Here is a 16,751-nt window from a genome sequence, read left to right as displayed (position 1 = left end):
GAGAGGAGAGCAGGAGAGGTGGCCTGCCTACCTGGGTAAAGTGGCTCTGTTGCTCCTGCGCTATTGTCTATGGAGGGGTGCTGAGAGCCGGGCTGTAGCACTACAGCTCCTGACACACGTGGAGAGAGAGAGAGGACTGTCACTACAACCACAGACGCATGCGCTCACATAATGCGTATTACACACACACACACCCACACCCACCAAACGTTTAATTTCAGTGAAATTGCAGTTGATCAGCTTTGAAAGTTCACAGTTCCACTTAGGTTTGTCTGATTTTCAAAAAGGCTGTAACACACTCACCAACATCAGCTGACCCCCCACCCCTCCCACTCCAGCAGCAGTGTCATGGCTCTGGGATGACGGGGGCAATGACAGTTGTCAGCGTGTCTCACGTCACGGAGCTGGATGTGTGTGCAGCTCCCGCACCTCTCTGTGCCCCTCCCCTGCCACTCGTGTGTGTGTTCTGATCTGTAGGCAGCTAGAGGTCTGTGGTACTTTACTGGGATCCGTTTTCTCTCTGTCTTTCTCCTCTGTTCTCTCGCTCTTTCTCTAACAAAGTTTTTTTGCATTGCATGTGTTAACTGGGTATCATTCGGTACTAGCTCTCTCACACTCTGTCCTAATCACAACACCTTTTCACCTCCCCTCTCCCATTTCTCCAATGTCCCCTACCCCTGTTCCCTCCTCCAAATCCCTGGCCCTGAGAGAGAGATCCAGTGGGCAGCCTCAGAGACACACAAACACGCGTTCACACACACAAGAGCAAACTCGATTTAAAAAACACCTGTGCACAAACTGTGCTGGCCTCGAACTTGAGAGAGAAGATTGATTTCACACCGTGCCATTTCACATGATGCTTTCCGGCCTTTTACCTTTGGCTACTGAGACACTGCACCAAGTCAGGGTCTGCTACATCACAGCACCACTGGCAACAATATTCAGTTAGAATCAAACCTCAGTCAGATTAGAAGGAAACACACATGCCCAGGGATTTATGACAGGTCAAAGGTCATACAGTACACTCTCATGGTGCAGTATGACTGCAGTAACACACTGACCCCCTGCCCACCCTCAGTATGTTATCACGGGTGCTAACAGCCATTTGGTGACTCTCTGCTCTGGGTCCAGGTGCTGACATCATCAACATGAGGTGGGTCTGACAGACTGTGACGATGTACCAACTGCTTAAAGGCTATGTTGTTGTTCACATCCATGTATCAACAGAGCTGTAGGTGTCTTTGCAATGATCAACCTTGTATAGGTGTTTTTTCACTGCCACCCACACACGCAACAACATTGCTCACTCGCCCACACACACACACACACACACAGAGCCTAGAGGAACACACAATTATACGCAGACTACTGTGCTGTTGCTCAGGCACCAGCTGTGTCTTTTCTCTGCTCTGTGCTGTGTTAGTGTTACACTCCCACCACCTCCCCGCCTTCATTTGGGAAAATGAACCCCTGGAAGATTACCAAGGGAAAGGTCATCTGCCGTCAGTCACTCGTCCCCTTTACAACCCTGACCCCGCCGAGGGCTCCATCTCTATTCAGCACCAGCTCCAACACTGCAGGAGGCAGACTGACGAGGTCAGTTAGATGTTTTTAAGGTCATTGATTGTAATGGATCCAATGATTGGAAGGTGTCTGTTCTATTTGGCCTGAGTCCCTTGAGGCCCATGCAGGGGCTGTTGTTTCCATTTAGTCACACCTATCTGAGCCTCAGCAGGGAGGAATGTGAGCGTGCAAGGCAGACAGACAGAGAGCCAAGGACAGCGGAGATGGAAATAGAGCTTTACAAGGAAGAGGAGAGCTACCCCCCTGCTCTGTCTAACAGACCCGGCTCCACAAGACTCCTGTAAAAACACACATTCCACAGGGGGACGAGAGCGAGTGACGCCTGACTGCCACCCTCTGTTTTCTACTGTCACATAGTTACTCACTCACTCATACAGAGATAATCATATTAAATATGACCCAAGTTTTGGTTTTGGACATTAATTTCTGGTTAAGTGGATTAGCGTGCTGTCTGTTCTGTGGGTTAAGGCCTAAGACACTGATGGTGCAGTAATCCCTATTAAAAACCTCCCATATAACGCAAGGGGCTTCTGAACCCCAGTGTGAGGCTCACACACAGCCAGCGTCTACCACACACAGAAAATAACACCGTCAGCATCACTAGGTTTGAAGACGCACACAGGTTCCTGGTATGGTGCCCCCTGTATACCTCTTCCTTCCTTTACCCCCATCTATTTGGTTTTTACCCTCCCTCCACCTCCCCCTCCCATGCACTGTGTCAATGACAGCACAATGCACATTACCCTCCCTACCAACACTCGGTGTGGATTTCTCTTGTTTGGATAACATTTTCTTTTTCTTTCTCTTATATTAACAGTAATCATTAAATCAGTGAGTTTATTGATATGCCTAGTTACCACATTTCTGTTTTGTGTACAGTGTTTTATACATATTTTTTAGGGCAAAATAAAGATTTTAGCTCTTTTAATAAGAAAAAAGTAGAAAACAAATTGCAGTTGAAAGCGTTAGTGACTGGCCGGTTTCTTACATTGTGTCACGTGTGACTGTTCTTTTGACAGCCCAGTATTTTAAAGCCAGGTTCGTATGGAAATGCCTTCACTCCACTTGCACTGCTGTTGGAACTCGCCGTCGTTGCTTTTCATCGTCCGTCTGTCTGTTTTCTTCTTCATTTAGTGCATTCATTCATCTGTTGTTCAGCACACAGCCTGCGCCTCATCTCCGCCCTCACACTCTGCTCAGTCCATTCTGATTGGCTCATCGATCAGTCTCAGCCATTTTGGACTGAGGTTTCTCCCCATCACCAGCCCCACCTGGTTTTCCTCATTCTAATTTACAGACGCAGCTAGAGTCATTATGGGGGAGGGTTACAGACTATTGTCTTACATTTGACTACCACCCCTGAGAGGTGCTATTAGATCAACTACTACTCTGCTCTGCCAGTGCTTGTGTTTCAGTGTGGGTTGTTGCAGGCAGCTACAGCGGTTAGAACTAAAAGCATCCCCAGTATCTCTTTGTCAATGAGAGCAGGGAGGAGCCCACTGCAGCACCATCTGCAGTGCAGAGCGACGAGGCTGCAGAGGATCATGGGAATTGTAGTCCTCCAGCCCCTCTTTTATTTATATCTGCTTTGACTTGATGTGTCTAGCAACCAGCATGAACATGTTTATATGGTGACACCATGCTAGGTGATGTATATCCCCAGTTATTATAAGTACACATGCAATCCCTCTCTCCAGCATATCTGACACAGACACAGCTCATATATCCCCCATTCCCAGGCTCTGTTCTACTGGGTGTTCCTGTCTGGAATTAGACAAGGAGAAAAAAACACAACCAAACAGAGCAAGGAAGTGGTGCAGTTCAACGTTTCCCTGGGGTAAGGTAGGAAAACAAATATTTGGGTATTTTATCAGCAAGGCTCTACAACAAATCCTGTATATGAGGGAGATTGTCGGTGGCTTTGGAGGGGAGTTGCCATTTCAACAATATTTTATGTGACACACTTAAAACAAACCAATTAGGTAATGATATTTTCGTTAACGATAAGCAAGCGGGGAGCGTTGACTTAGTTATACAGAGGGGGGGGGGGGGGTACTAGTTTGGGTTGAAATACCACAGGGACTCGATAAAATTGATTAAAATCCATCTCTGTGACAAAGGCAGATGGGCGGAGATGCAGCATGTTCTGTGTGTGACAACCACTACCCCTTCCACATGCACTAACCCATACTGCCCCACCCCACCACCACTACCCTTACATCTCCATCCACTTCCACTGCTTTCTCTCTGTCAAGACCATCTACTATGACCCTGTCCAACCATCACCTCTGTGCTTGAGGCCATCTCAGACTAACACCATTGGTCCGTAGGCGTTCTGTTGACCCTGCCCTTCTGTATATGCACCATCATATACAGTCCAGTACTAACACCGTCTCTTTTTGTTCAACTCTAACAAAAAGCTGCATGCTGTTTTACTGTTTGGTTTCAATCCCTCCCACTTGGTTTTCTGTTTGAAATTTGACATCTACTCTCTTTGTGATTATAAATATCCTTTTTTTGGGGGTTGGTTTGTATGTTTTTGGTAGATTGCAGCACTCTGGTGAATGGTTGTAGAAAAGCTTGGAATAGTTATAATCACAACTGAAATGCAACTTTCTTTTTTAAATTTGAAAATGTATTTTTTAAATCTCATTGTTTCTGTTTTCTTTGTGCTTGATGATGTGCTGTAGCTTGTGGTGGTGCGACAGTCTTGCTTTTCACTTTGTTTTTACTGCCGACCCATAGCGTTATAAGTCTCAGTCACTCACCTGATGTCTTCCTCTCTCCTACACAGTCATACACACTCTCAACCCTGGGCCTTGTAATGGTAACCCAAGGCCCTCCTAGCACTTTCTCTCTCTCTTTCTTTCCCCCTCTCTCGCTGTATTTCTCTCGTGACGGCTGCATTTTTTTCGTGGTGCTCCCCTCTGTCTTGGTTATGGAATCACAACAAGCTTGGAGGTTCTGGTCCTCTTTCTGTTAATGCAAGATTTCCATACCTCGTTTTTGTTCCATTTGTCTGTGTGCGATAGATCTCGCTCTATAGCGGTTCATATATGTATAAGCGTGTGATACATATATTACCGTCTCCTTTCTCCTCTTCCTCCTTCCCCTCGTACCTCCCAGACAGCTGATATTCTCTGTGTTACAACAACGAGTAGAACATGGGACGCTTCATCCCCAGTTTGTAAGCTTTAGAGGTTTTAATCAGTTCCTGTTAGGATAGGCTCCTTCTCTACCCCTCGGTGTGGCCATAAGGATGTTAGTTCAGAGACTACACACTCCCTCCCCTCCCTCCTCACCTCCCCCCTGTGCTGGAAGACACTGATGTCACATGGTGGAGGAGGTGGTGATGATTTGGTAGTAGTCCTGTATGTGTTTGTGACCCGTGCCCACGGGAAAAGCTTTTCTTATTATTGGAATGTTTTTGGTCTTTTTCTCCTCTGTTCTGTCTGCCAGGATAACATTGGGCACCGGCTGCTTCAGAAACATGGCTGGAAGCTGGGGCAAGGACTGGGCAAAACCATGCAGGGTAAGAAGACACTCGCCTCTCTCTATCTCTCTCTCTCTCTCTCTCTCTCCATACTCCTTTCTCAAATGTGTGCTAATACCGTCTCTTCTCCTCTCAGTACTCCTCCTCTTTGCCTCACCTTTCTCCAGGTTTTATTTTGTACTTTTTTTCTTTTCAACTGTTTCCTTTCTATTTTCTGTACTTTTTCTGATCTCTGTCTTCCTCTTCTGGTAGATGGCAAGGATCAGAGTATTTAGTGCATGACCCCGGTACAGTTGTCCCTGTCGGTCTTGCCCTGGTCTTCGCCAGAACTAGGTGTAGAAAGGATAGCGTAATGCACCCTGGGACAGGACGGGCGGGGCAGAGGGAGGAGGAGGAGGAGGGGGGTGGTGTTTGTTCTTTGCGCCACTGCTGTTCCCTTCCCATGATGCACAAGGATGAAGAATGCATGCCCACCCCACACACACTCGCACTGATGCTCACAAGCTCCCTTGAGACACACTGCCCTCAGCCAATGGGAGCTGCTGTTCATTCTCCTCCAAAAAAAGACAGTCTGATGGTGGAATGCCTGTGTGTACCCTGCTTGGTTCCACTGTGAAGTGTGTAGCAGACAGAGTCCAGGTCTGATTCTCAGATGTTCCACTGATCAAGAGTCAAGTTAGTTTGCCTTTGAACACCTGTGTCATGTTTGGAATTTCACCTCAGTTTCTAGAATGTCTGGGCTTCATAGCTGTGGGGATTAGTACAGTGATACAAGTCGCTGTAGGGTTGGATATGTGCTCGTAGACGATTGCAAAGTTACTATAACTGATGTGGTCTGTATCTAGCTATGTATAATATAATCATATATATAATCACCTATGCCTCCCCAGTACTCAGTCAAAGTAATTCAGTCAATATGTTGGTTAGATTTAAAAACGGTTAATCTCACTCCCTCCTTTTCTGTTATTGATCTCTCCCTGTTAACTGGCACTTTATTTATATTAATTTAAAGCTAATCTGGTTGGGTTACTTTAGGGGTTACACTGGTTTTCTGTTATTTCAGGGTTTCTATGGTAATTCACTATTAACTTATTTGAATTAATTGTATTGATGCATATTGTGTGCACTGATTGACCACAGCTCATGTCAGAAGATGTTTTTAGTTGGCTGGCAAGGGTTTGAGCATAAAGGCCTCTGAGTTTAGTAGTGACAGACAAGAGAGTACAGCCAATGCACTCAGTGTCTGTCTCTGCAGTTCCTCCTCTCTTTGACCTGTAATGTCCAGGTGAACTTTCATTAGACAGCCCAAACACGTGTTTGCATGTTATCTGTCTGCGCTTCTGTGCTAGTACAAGCTTTCATGTCTGTGTCTGTGTGTAGGACTGTCTTGGTCTGAAAACAGCCTTCAGAACCTCACGCAGCAGCAACACTCGGTGCAGGATGCAGAGCTGTTGGCTGTGGTCCATGCTGTTTTTCTTCTATAGGCAGGGATTGGCAGGCCAGCATAGGCTGGCTGGAGAGAGCTGTGTTTGGGGCTTAGGCCTTTAGTTCAGCTCAGCTCACAGCCTCATTTGCTTGGTCCTAGTGGTGCAGCGCCTGGGCTTCTCTACACTCAACTCCTGCCTGCTATGCTACATTCTCTTCCCTCGCTCACTCAGTATCTGCCCCTCCCCTCTCTCATACTCGCACCCGTCCTCTTTCTCTCCCTCTCTCCATCCCACGCCTCCCCGGCTCTCCCTCTCCTTCCCCTCTCTCTATAAGCGGGTAATGAATAGCAAGTCTCTACGCTGACCTTTTTTACAAGGAGCACGTGTGCGCCTAAGTTGTAAAAATGTAGGCGCACGCGAATACGTTTTGGAGCACAATGCAAAATATTTTGGGTTATTAAGCTAGAATCTTACATTTTTCTAGGCGCACTGGTGCCTCGAAATGAAAGTTCCAGGTCGCACAACAACATTTTTAGGTGCCTATGCGAGTAAAATGGTCGCACTGTAGAGCCCTATGTAGTGTTTTCCTTCAGCTTTGAATGATGTCATAGTTGGCAGGCTGGTTGGTCCATGTCGTCTATTGAGAATTGGTTTAGAGTGGGTGTGTCTACATCATGGGGCTGAGTCCAGGATCTGAGTCCAGGGGAAGTAACCTCTTCTTAACCTCTTCATCCAACCCCTTTCACTCTCATTTGTTTCTGCCCATAGCTAGCTACACCACCCAGACCCGTCTTTCACCCAGCCTTTTCTCATCCCTCTATCGTTCCTCTCGTTCACCCCGTTCCCTTAGTCACACCAGCCTTTCCCTCCCCACCCAGCAGGAAGCATCTGGGCTGCATTACAACACGCTAATGGGAAACGTCCCAGTCTGCTCATTCTCTATCTCCTAACACACTGTCTTGTTTTCAACCAGGACACAGTGCCTGGATGCCTTCTCCCTCTCAAAACCGTACACTACTGGGGACTTGTCCTTTTGCTCAGTCTGACACCCTGAGCAGGTGATTGTAACATTGTGTCGAATGCTACATTTGCATCTTAACGTCTTACTAAGTGGATAAATAGGCTCTTGTTAGAGAACCTTGTTTTTATACTTGCTTTTAGAGGAGGATGCCGTTACAATGCTGCTTATGCAACTGTAGACTGCCAGCCTCCCTGCAGTAGTAGCCTCTGGTGCAACATAAGGATCTGCACTGAGTTAAGACATGCGTCAGTCAGGTCAGCTGGTTATTTGTTTTAAGGGAGGCGAGTAGTGTACGTAGCGTAGGGCACACTGCATTCTGTTAGTGTCTGCTTTTCTGTCTGTAGTGTTTATCCATGGCTCATCTAGCTGGGGATCTGTCCCACCCTCCCATTTGGCAGCACTGTGCTAAACACAACAGTCACACAGAGTAATGCCACACACACAGCAGCCACGGTAAATGTAATACCAACAACGCTCTCGTATGCTAAGAAGCTTTTTGAAGAGGTTTTTACACTTGTGTCAACGACTCGTCATCTCTGGCCTTGAAGAGGACACAGCCGTTGCGTGGCGTCTTGCTTGCTGCTGATGGTCTCAACTCTGTCCCATGAGGAATGGTGGATTGAGGCTCATGCCAGGGGCTGGTTGCAAGGAGGTTGGCAGGGGTTCCTGGTATTTCTGCACTCTCTCCTCTCCTCTGCTCATGGACATGTAGGGCTTTCAATCCACTTCTCTGTTACCAGCTATCAGCCAGAGGCCCTACAGTCCAGGACACTGCCTCCTACAGGACACATTGGGAACTACCTGTCTGTGAGTGTGTGAAAGCACTGTGGCAACCCATGACTCTGATGCATTGATAACAGGATTGAGACAGACAGACAGGACAGGGTGTTTTGTTTTTAAATATGCATTTTAAAAATGGACCTGCTGTCTGATTGTCAGTAATCTAGCGAATAAAGGGGGTTGTAATTTGTGTGTTTGAGGTGATAATCTGTAAACGTTTCTGGCTTATGACCTAAGCGGCAGGTAGCCATTTTGGTTAAGAGCGTTAGGCCAGTAACTGAAAGGTTTCCGTTTCGAATCCCTGAGCCGACTATCTGTGCCCTTGAGCAAGGCAGTTAACCCCAATTGCTCCTGTAATTTGCTCTGGATAAGAGCGTCTGCTAAATGACTCTAATGTCAAATATTTAAATTGGTTGAGTGTAGCTCTTGTGTTGCTGTTTGCATGGTGTCAGTACAGTGTGGTTTTGTAAGCAGTGGCCTCTGCTCTGTGGGTAGATGAGTCTTGTTTGTGGCAACTAGCCTGCCTGCATGTCCAATTGTTGTCTATATGAATGGTCCTGTGTCTGAACCCGACAAATATGGTCATCTACTTTTTCTCCGGAGTGGACTTCTAACACAATCACCGTATCACGCCATCACATCACTATAGAATGAATCTGTGGGATCATATTCTAATAATAATACAGGATTATACTCGTTCTCTCCCCTCCTGTCAGAACAGAAGCATTTTTGACTTGATAGCAATGTGTCCCCTGTGCTTTGAGTTTTCACTGTATTGACTCTGTTCTTATTTCTTCTTTTGTTCTTTTTGCCCCTTTTTTAGGTAAGGTTTGTTGGATTCCCTCTGTATGTGTGTGTATAAGTGTGTGTGTTTCTCCCACTCTCTACAATTTACCTCAATGTAACACCCCCCCTTTACAACGTAGGCTAATACTGGCCTCTCTCGGCTTCCTCTTGTCTTTATAAACCACTAAACTATTATTTCACTTTTCACAATCTGCTCACAAGTACCTACAGTGCTTTGATTCCAAGTACGAAAACCCCAACCAAAATCCAATTAAAATCAAGGTAGATCCTAGTAACCAAAGATTGCATCACATCCTGTAGAATCACCAGCTCCAAGTCTAGATTTGTGTTTTTCCCTTTGAGTGTCTGTGGCTGCCATGGTTGGGGGTTCTGATTGGCTGTGACCACGGCTCAGTCTTTTGAATGGCTTGCAGAGTAGCCCCCTTTTCCCCCACCTGCCTGTATTTACCTTCAAACCTGTGGAGTGAGTGTGTACTGTATGTATGCGTGCGGTTGTCATGTGGGACTGAGACGTGTGAATTTGTGTGTGTCATTCACGGACGGGGGCCCTAGGGAAAACTTACAGGGAGAACCTCACTCCCCCCTCCTGCACCCAAAATGTGTCTGCCCCTCCCTCCCATGTCCACCAATGTCACACACACCCATCATCCCTCTCCCTTTGGCCTTCCCCCCCTGCACAGCATGTCTGTCCCAGAGGTTCTACCCTGCCTGCCTCGGTCATCTGGGGATTTAAGCAGTGCTCTGTATAGGCTACAGTGCTACACTCAAAGAACCCTTCATATGCTCCATGGAGTACTTAAAATTCAACTCTAAATAGTCATTTGACTGTTATTTTCCTGTTGTTGCACACTTAGTGCTAGACCAAGTCTCCTAAGCACTGCTCAAAGCCCTGTGGCCCACTTTTTCAGGTACCTTTCTGTCTATGTTCACCATCCTGGGGGTAAGCATGTCCCAAACTGAGCTTGCTGACAGTGGGACAGTGAGGGGATTTGGGGGGATCTAGGCTAACCAGGCTGACAAGACAAACATCTGTCTGTGAGGCTGACAGAGGGGAGAATGGTGGCTGTGTGTCGAGTGGTGTTCTGTTGTCAGGGGCAGCTGATTGGTTGCATGCTCGTATCAAATGAGGCATGGTAATTCCTCTTTACTCTAGCAGATGCGATAGATATTTTAACACACTACATTTAAAGCATGATCTGTAGGACAGCCGGACAGGGAACCTCGCCCTGTTCCAAGTGGATCTGTCCTCAGATTCAGCTGTTTAAACAATCATCCCCTACCCTGAAGAACAGAGTCCAACTAAACTCCACCAGAGCCCTTATCTGATGGGGATGTTATCGAAGCCAGCTGCTGGCTCTAGCTCTCAATCTTTGGGGTAGGGTGAAGGAAAAGTGAGGGGTCTTGTGGGTTACTTACCACAGATATAGGTGTACAGGAGAGAGGAACAGGGGGTCCAGGCACCCATGGGATATTGGGGTAGAAAGACCCAGGACTGGGATGGTGGGTGAGAGAGTGTGGTAGTGAGAGGAGATCCCTGTAAGCACCCAGAGGGCCAAGAGTGTAGAGAGGAGAGGAGGGCTTTTAATCCCCCCCCCCCCCCCAACTCCCATCCCCACCCCTTCCGCCCTTCTCTATGTGCCTCGAATCTTCCTGCTTAACCAATTGGTGTTTCTTTTTTACAGCGATTTGATCCTGCCCATGTTGTGCTGATGGTAAACTTAGTGGTAAATGTTATTTTTCCCCCCGATTGAATTGTTTTTATTTTGTTTTGTTTTTTTCCCTCTCATTTCTTTTATTTGTTGTTTTCCCGTCATCAGAGCACCAATGCTATATAGGCTTTCAATTCTCTATCAGTATTAGTACTCATTCTGCTGCTTGTATATTATCATATATACATCTACATTACTCTTACAAACATTCTCATTTTGTTTTCAGTTTTTTTTTAATTATTTTTTTACCTTGTGATTCACACTGTCATTTAGATGCACACTTTTTTTGTTCGGTCCCTTTGTTTTCCACTGGAATGGGTAATGCTGAAGGTATTGTCACTGTGTTTTTAAAGATGGTTATAGTTGGGGACATCTTCTGTAATTGTAAAAAAAGAAATCGTATTTCATGAAGATTAGGTGCCTGGATTGTGACTCCTCCCCCGTGTTCTCAGTGAACTGGTCCATTGGCGGAGAGCTTTACTGCAGTGGCCTGTCTGTCTGTCTGTGGGCTGGTCTCAAGCAGTCCCCCTTGTGGTTGGACTGCTTAATATTCACTCTAATAGTCTAGGTCCATCAAACTCAACTCTGGACCTCGACGCTAGTTCCACTGTGTTTTCATGGTTCCCCTCTAATTAGTGACTGATTTTAGACCTGGGTGCAATTAATTATCAGGTCGAACAGAACCAGCAGGCTCCGGATCACCTAGGGTGAAAGGCGCTGCATTGTCATTTGGACGTCTGCATTGACTGTGCAGCATTTATGGTGAAACAGCCTCTGCAGAAGTCAGGGCGTTGATACTTCTTACGCTTCAGGGAGCAGCGCAGAGCTGTTGTCAAGGAAGTGAGTTTGTGTTTTATACAGGACCTCCCACCTACTGTCAACCAATCATGTCAATGCGGAGCTATACGGAGCCCTCCACATTGTTACAAAATTTGAGGGGTGCACGGCGATGTGGTACAGAGCTCAATTTGGCCATTGTGTCACACCCCGCCATACGGTGCCGCGACCACATTTTCAGATCATAAATTGTCTGAAAGAGTTAGTATGAGACCATGCCTTAATGTGTCCAACCGGCAGACAGACACTGTAGTGGGGTTTGGAGTCCAGACAGGCCCTTATTTGATCCACATACGGCTATAATTTAAGAATTAGGATTATACCATTGGGCTGTGACCATAACAATGATACAAGAACAATTCAGAGAACAGACAGATGTTAACAGAGAGGATTCAAATTAAATTTGGGTTGGTTTTTTCCGCCCCATGGGCTAGGAATTAATTAGTCTCACATCTGTATTCTGGCACTAATGAATACATTAGGTATGTAAGCCTATGCTGCTGCCCTGTTATGCCAATGCTGACTCACGCTGGCTTCCATTGCAATAGAAGACTGTAGTCAGTCGGCACGTAAGACCATAGTCACTGTATTATCACTAGCCCCTTTTAATATGTCTGGTTTTATGCCATCAGACCGCTAATGTCGCTACTGCCCTACATTATTAGTAATCACATGATTTAAGATGCAAACCAAACCTGCTCTTTTAGTTTCAGAATGAGACTACAGTCTATTCTCCTCACTTGTGAGGTAAAGGGGCATGTGTATTAGAATTAAGCAATAAGGCACGAGGGGGTGTAGTATATGGCAAAAATACCATGGCTAAGGGCTGTTCTTAGTTACGACTGTAAGCCGTGGTATATTAGCCATATACCACAAACCCCCAAGGTGCCTTATTGCTATTATAAACTGGTTGCCAATGTAATTAGAACAGTAAAATAAATATTTTGTTATACCCGTGGTATAAGGTCTGATAACCACGGCTTTCAGCCAATCAGCATTCAGGGCTCGAACCACCCAGTTTATAATCACTAATAGGTTGTGCTATGTGGAAATAATAGTTAGTCATTATTTGTTTCCGATTGTGGATTTGTTAATTCCTAGCCCTGTTAACCAAAGACAAGCATCTTTAAAATGTTAATAATCGCTCTTGCCCAAGGGTATAAACTGAGTCTAAAATCGACCAAGAGGACAATAACGTAATCTTGAGTAAGGAGAAAAAAGAAAAAAAACTGAAACCAAACTGAAGTGCTGATTGGACTCTTATCTGATTTACTGTGAACCTGGCTGCCAACCAACAGCCACTGCTGCAGCAGACTAGTCCAAATTCTGTTTTGTGCCTTTTTTGTTTTGAGAACCCCTGTCTGTCCAACCCCACCCCATACCCTATTTTCTCAGGTAAGTATCCCCTCCCCTGCAATGTCACCACGGCGATTCCTGGCCTGTGACGTCACTCCGCTGTAGTTCAGTGCTTGTCCTTTATTTACTCTCTCTCTCTCTCTCTCTCTCTCTGCTTCGTTTGGCTGATTATGAGTGGATTAAGCAATTACGTGTCAAATCTCCAACATAGTTTTGATCTTTTTCTGTTTCATTCTGTTTTCTGGTTGTTTTTGGTTGGTTCATTTATTTTTCTAAAGTTAATTTCCTTCTGATCTAGCTCTTTTCACAGCTTACGTAACATGGCTTAAGTAGACTGAGGGAAAGAGGGGGGAGAGCCTGTTAGGCCAGGGCCATGATGAGAGGCCTGGGGTAGAGGGGGAGCAGAGGCTGGGTCTCCTATGGGACAGTACAGGGGGTTGTGGGGTCAGTCACTGGGCAGTTCAGAGCTGGGTGATGGGGAGGCTGTACTATGTTGTCGCAGTGGTGTTCTGCTCAGTAATCTGTAGCAGCTGCGTCAGCCAGCCCCTCTGGCAGTATTGTCCTTGGTAAACTTGGCGTTCTTGTTGAACAGGACTGCTGTACTGGAGGAGGGAGGGGAGAGAGAGGCTACGCTCAGTAGTAGAGACTGGAGGGAGACACACAGAGACTGCGACAGATACAGGCTTAAACCCTGTCCTTGCCTCTCCGTTTTTGTCCAGCATACTTTATCCCTCCATTTCCTTTTCCTCTCCCCCTCCCTTATCCAAATGGACGTCTCTGAACTGCTCATAAGGCCTCTGCTGGTTACCTCTTAGAACTAGGATCAGTGCAGCAATTTAGATGCATCTTTCTAGAAAGAGAACCCAGCTGAGAAGTAGTCAGGGTACTTAAGCTGTGCCGTGCCTGGTGGCTATGGTAAGCTGTGAGAATGGCTGGTGTTTGGTTCACTGTAGCTTTTCTGGTCTCTTTGCACTTCAAGGCAATATTCTCTAACCCCAGCACCCTGTGCTCTAAAAGCAGGCTGTCCCCGAGCTGTCCCCTCGTCCCAGTGTCAGAGCCTCACCTCCCCCTCTCTCTGTCTCTCTCCCCCCAGGACGCACCGACCCTGTGCCCATCATCCTTAAATATGATGTCATGGGGATGGGACGCATGGAGATGGAGGTACGACACAGTCAGTGGTTCACAAAATATCCATGTTCTACATTTTGTATTCTAAAATGGGTCTGTGTATTTGTGAGTTTTATTTTAGTTTGTTCTTAGCGAGTTTGTTAACTTACATATTGTGTGTGTGTAGTTGGACGTTGCCGAAGATGCTACAGAGAAGAGGAAAGTGCTGGAGGTGGAGAAGGAAGTCACAGAGGAATTACAGCAGAAATACAAGGTGAGACTCTTCTTACTAGCCAACTCAATCCAGCCATACATACGCCTCTCTTCTCAAGGTCCTCGTTTGAACAATCTCTCACTAGCATTTGTTCACTCGCTTCAAGGTGACCCCTTTTCCTGCATTTGCATACCTTCTTGCTTTTCTCCTGTGCCAGTGACTCATAGCCTTGTCTTGTTAGGATTCTGCTGCCGTTCTGTGTGTCGGTGCAATAAAATCGGCCTTGGAGAATCGTAGAGCTTCTCCTGTTCCTCATCTCCCACTCCCATGCGCTTCTTTCTAGTGGAGAAAATTGGATGACTTCATGTGAGGAGTTGCTGTCTGTGCTGGTGTGAGATTCTTAATATATCAGACAGACAGACAGACGGATGCTCAGTCAATGGAGCTACTGGAATGCTCATACTGTCATGCATGTGCCAAATCATTTATTTTAGCGGGTTACCGGTATATCTGCAGAAATGACATGCAGTGCATTTGGAAAGTATTCAGACCCCTTGGCTTTTTCCAAATTTTGTTACTTTATTCTAAAATAGATTTTTTTGTTTTTTATGTCCCTCATCAATCTACACACAATACCCCCTAACGACAATCAAAAACAGGTTTTTAGAAATGTTTGCAAATTCAGAAAAAAATTACAACTGATATCACATTTATTTCAAAACCTTTTTTTGAAGCACCTTTGGCAGCGATTACAGCCTCGAGTCTTCTTGGGTATGACGCTTCAAACTTGGCACACCTGTATTTGGGGAGTTTCTCCCATTCTTCTCTGCAGATCCTCTCAAGCTCTGTCAGGTTGAATGGGGAGCATTGCTCCACAGCTATTTTCAGGTCTCTCCAGAGATGCTCTGGCTGGGCCAATCAAGGACAACCTGACAGACTTGTCCCGAAGCCACTCCTGCATTGACTTGGTTGTGTGCTTCGGGTCACTGTCTTGTAGGAGCAGGTCTCCAGAAATGTATTTCTGCACATCGATCCCTCCTGCTGCTGTAAAACGTCCCCACAGATTGATGCTGCCAGGTTTCCTCCAGATGTGACAATTGGCTTTCAGGCCAGATGTTCAATCTTGGTTTCATCAGACCAGAGAATCTTGTACAACTAAACGCATTCAACTGAAATGTGTCTCCCACATTTAACCCAACCCCTCTGAATCAGAGAGGTGCGGGGCCATAATCGACATCCACGTCTTCGGCGCCCGGGGAACAGTGGGTTAAACTGCCTTGTTCAGGGCAGAACAACAGAATTTTACCTTGTCAACTTGGGGATTCGATCCAGCTACCTTTCGGTTACTGGCCCAACACTCTAAGCACTGGGCTACCTGCGGTTCCTTCAATATATTGACTCTAGGAAGAATCTTGGTGGTTTCAAACTTCTTCCATTTAAGAATGATGGAGGTCACTGTTTTTCTAAGGGATCGTCAATGCTGCGGACATTTTTTGGTACCGTTCCCCAGATCTGTGCCTCGACACAATCCTGTCTCGGAGCTCTATGGACAATTCCTTTGACATCATGCACTGTCAACTGTGGGACCTTTTGTATATTTTTCCAAATCATGTCCAATCAATTGAATGTACCACAGGTAGACTCCAATCAAGTTCTAGAAACATCTCAAGGATGTTGTAAATAAGATATTTCTGTTTTTAATTATTGTGTAAAAATAAAACTGTTTTCGCTTTGTCATTATGGGGAATTGTGTGTAGATTGAGGGGGAAACAATTATTTGATCCATTTTAGAATAAGGCTGTAATGTAATAACATTTGGAAAAGGGGAAGGGGTCTGAATACCCTCCGAATGCACTGTATAAACAACAACCTGCGAGCACAATCCTTGTACACTTCAATTTGTTACCTTGTCATTTCTTTCAGTTATTGAACTTTTTAACCTCCATGATAAACAACCATAGAGTTTCCTGTGGATTACTCAACCAGTACCAAACCCTATGATAGGATACCAGATTATACTGGCTCTGATCGTATTTCATCTTTTCATCTCTAATCTGTATCAATGTCACTCACATCTCCTGTCTCTGCCCCCCGCCCTCCTTGACCCCAACAATAGGACCAGGTGGAAAAGGAGAAGGCCATCGCCAAAGCCCTGGAAGACCTGCGGGCCAACTTTTACTGTGAGCTGTGTGAGAAACAGTACCAGAAGCACCAAGAGTTTGACAACCACATCAACTCGTACGATCACGCTCATAAGCAGGTGAGGAGTACCTCCGCTGACCCCCACGCTGCTACAGCACTACACACACTGGGTTTCCTGTCACCGTGTACACGAGCTTAGAGAAACAGAGAGGGCTTTGCAGATATAAAATGGTCTTGTTGAATGGTGTTGCTGCACCATTGACCTTATTGTGGA

At 45.9% G+C, this 16,751-nt stretch overlaps 1 protein-coding gene across 9 annotated transcripts in view; it reads left to right on the top strand.

Moving 5' to 3' along the window:
• The window catches only part of LOC115110304 (G patch domain containing 8), a 34,884-nt gene that overhangs the window by 12,083 nt on the left and 6,050 nt on the right, over positions 1–16,751 (top strand). For 3 of the 9 annotated variants that reach the window (XM_065010104.1, XM_065010103.1, XM_065010105.1), the window contains 5 exons: positions 2,604–2,622; positions 5,044–5,116; positions 14,108–14,175; positions 14,309–14,395; positions 16,452–16,595. In XM_065010104.1, the coding sequence (XP_064866176.1) occupies positions 5,110–5,116; positions 14,108–14,175; positions 14,309–14,395; positions 16,452–16,595 (306 nt within the window). In that variant the 5' untranslated portion in view covers positions 2,604–2,622; positions 5,044–5,109. Of the gene's footprint in view, positions 1–332; positions 2,623–4,661; positions 4,772–5,043; positions 5,117–9,128; positions 10,837–14,107; positions 14,176–14,308; positions 14,396–16,451; positions 16,596–16,751 lie in introns of those variants that run through there. The other 6 variants (XM_065010102.1, XM_065010107.1, XM_029635836.2 and 3 more) reach the window with 6 other exon arrangements.

This window comes from Oncorhynchus nerka, linkage group LG26 (assembly GCF_034236695.1).
Source record: "Oncorhynchus nerka isolate Pitt River linkage group LG26, Oner_Uvic_2.0, whole genome shotgun sequence".
NCBI classification, from domain to species: domain Eukaryota; kingdom Metazoa; phylum Chordata; class Actinopteri; order Salmoniformes; family Salmonidae; genus Oncorhynchus; species Oncorhynchus nerka.
This window is presented reverse-complemented; position numbering and strand designations above follow the sequence as displayed.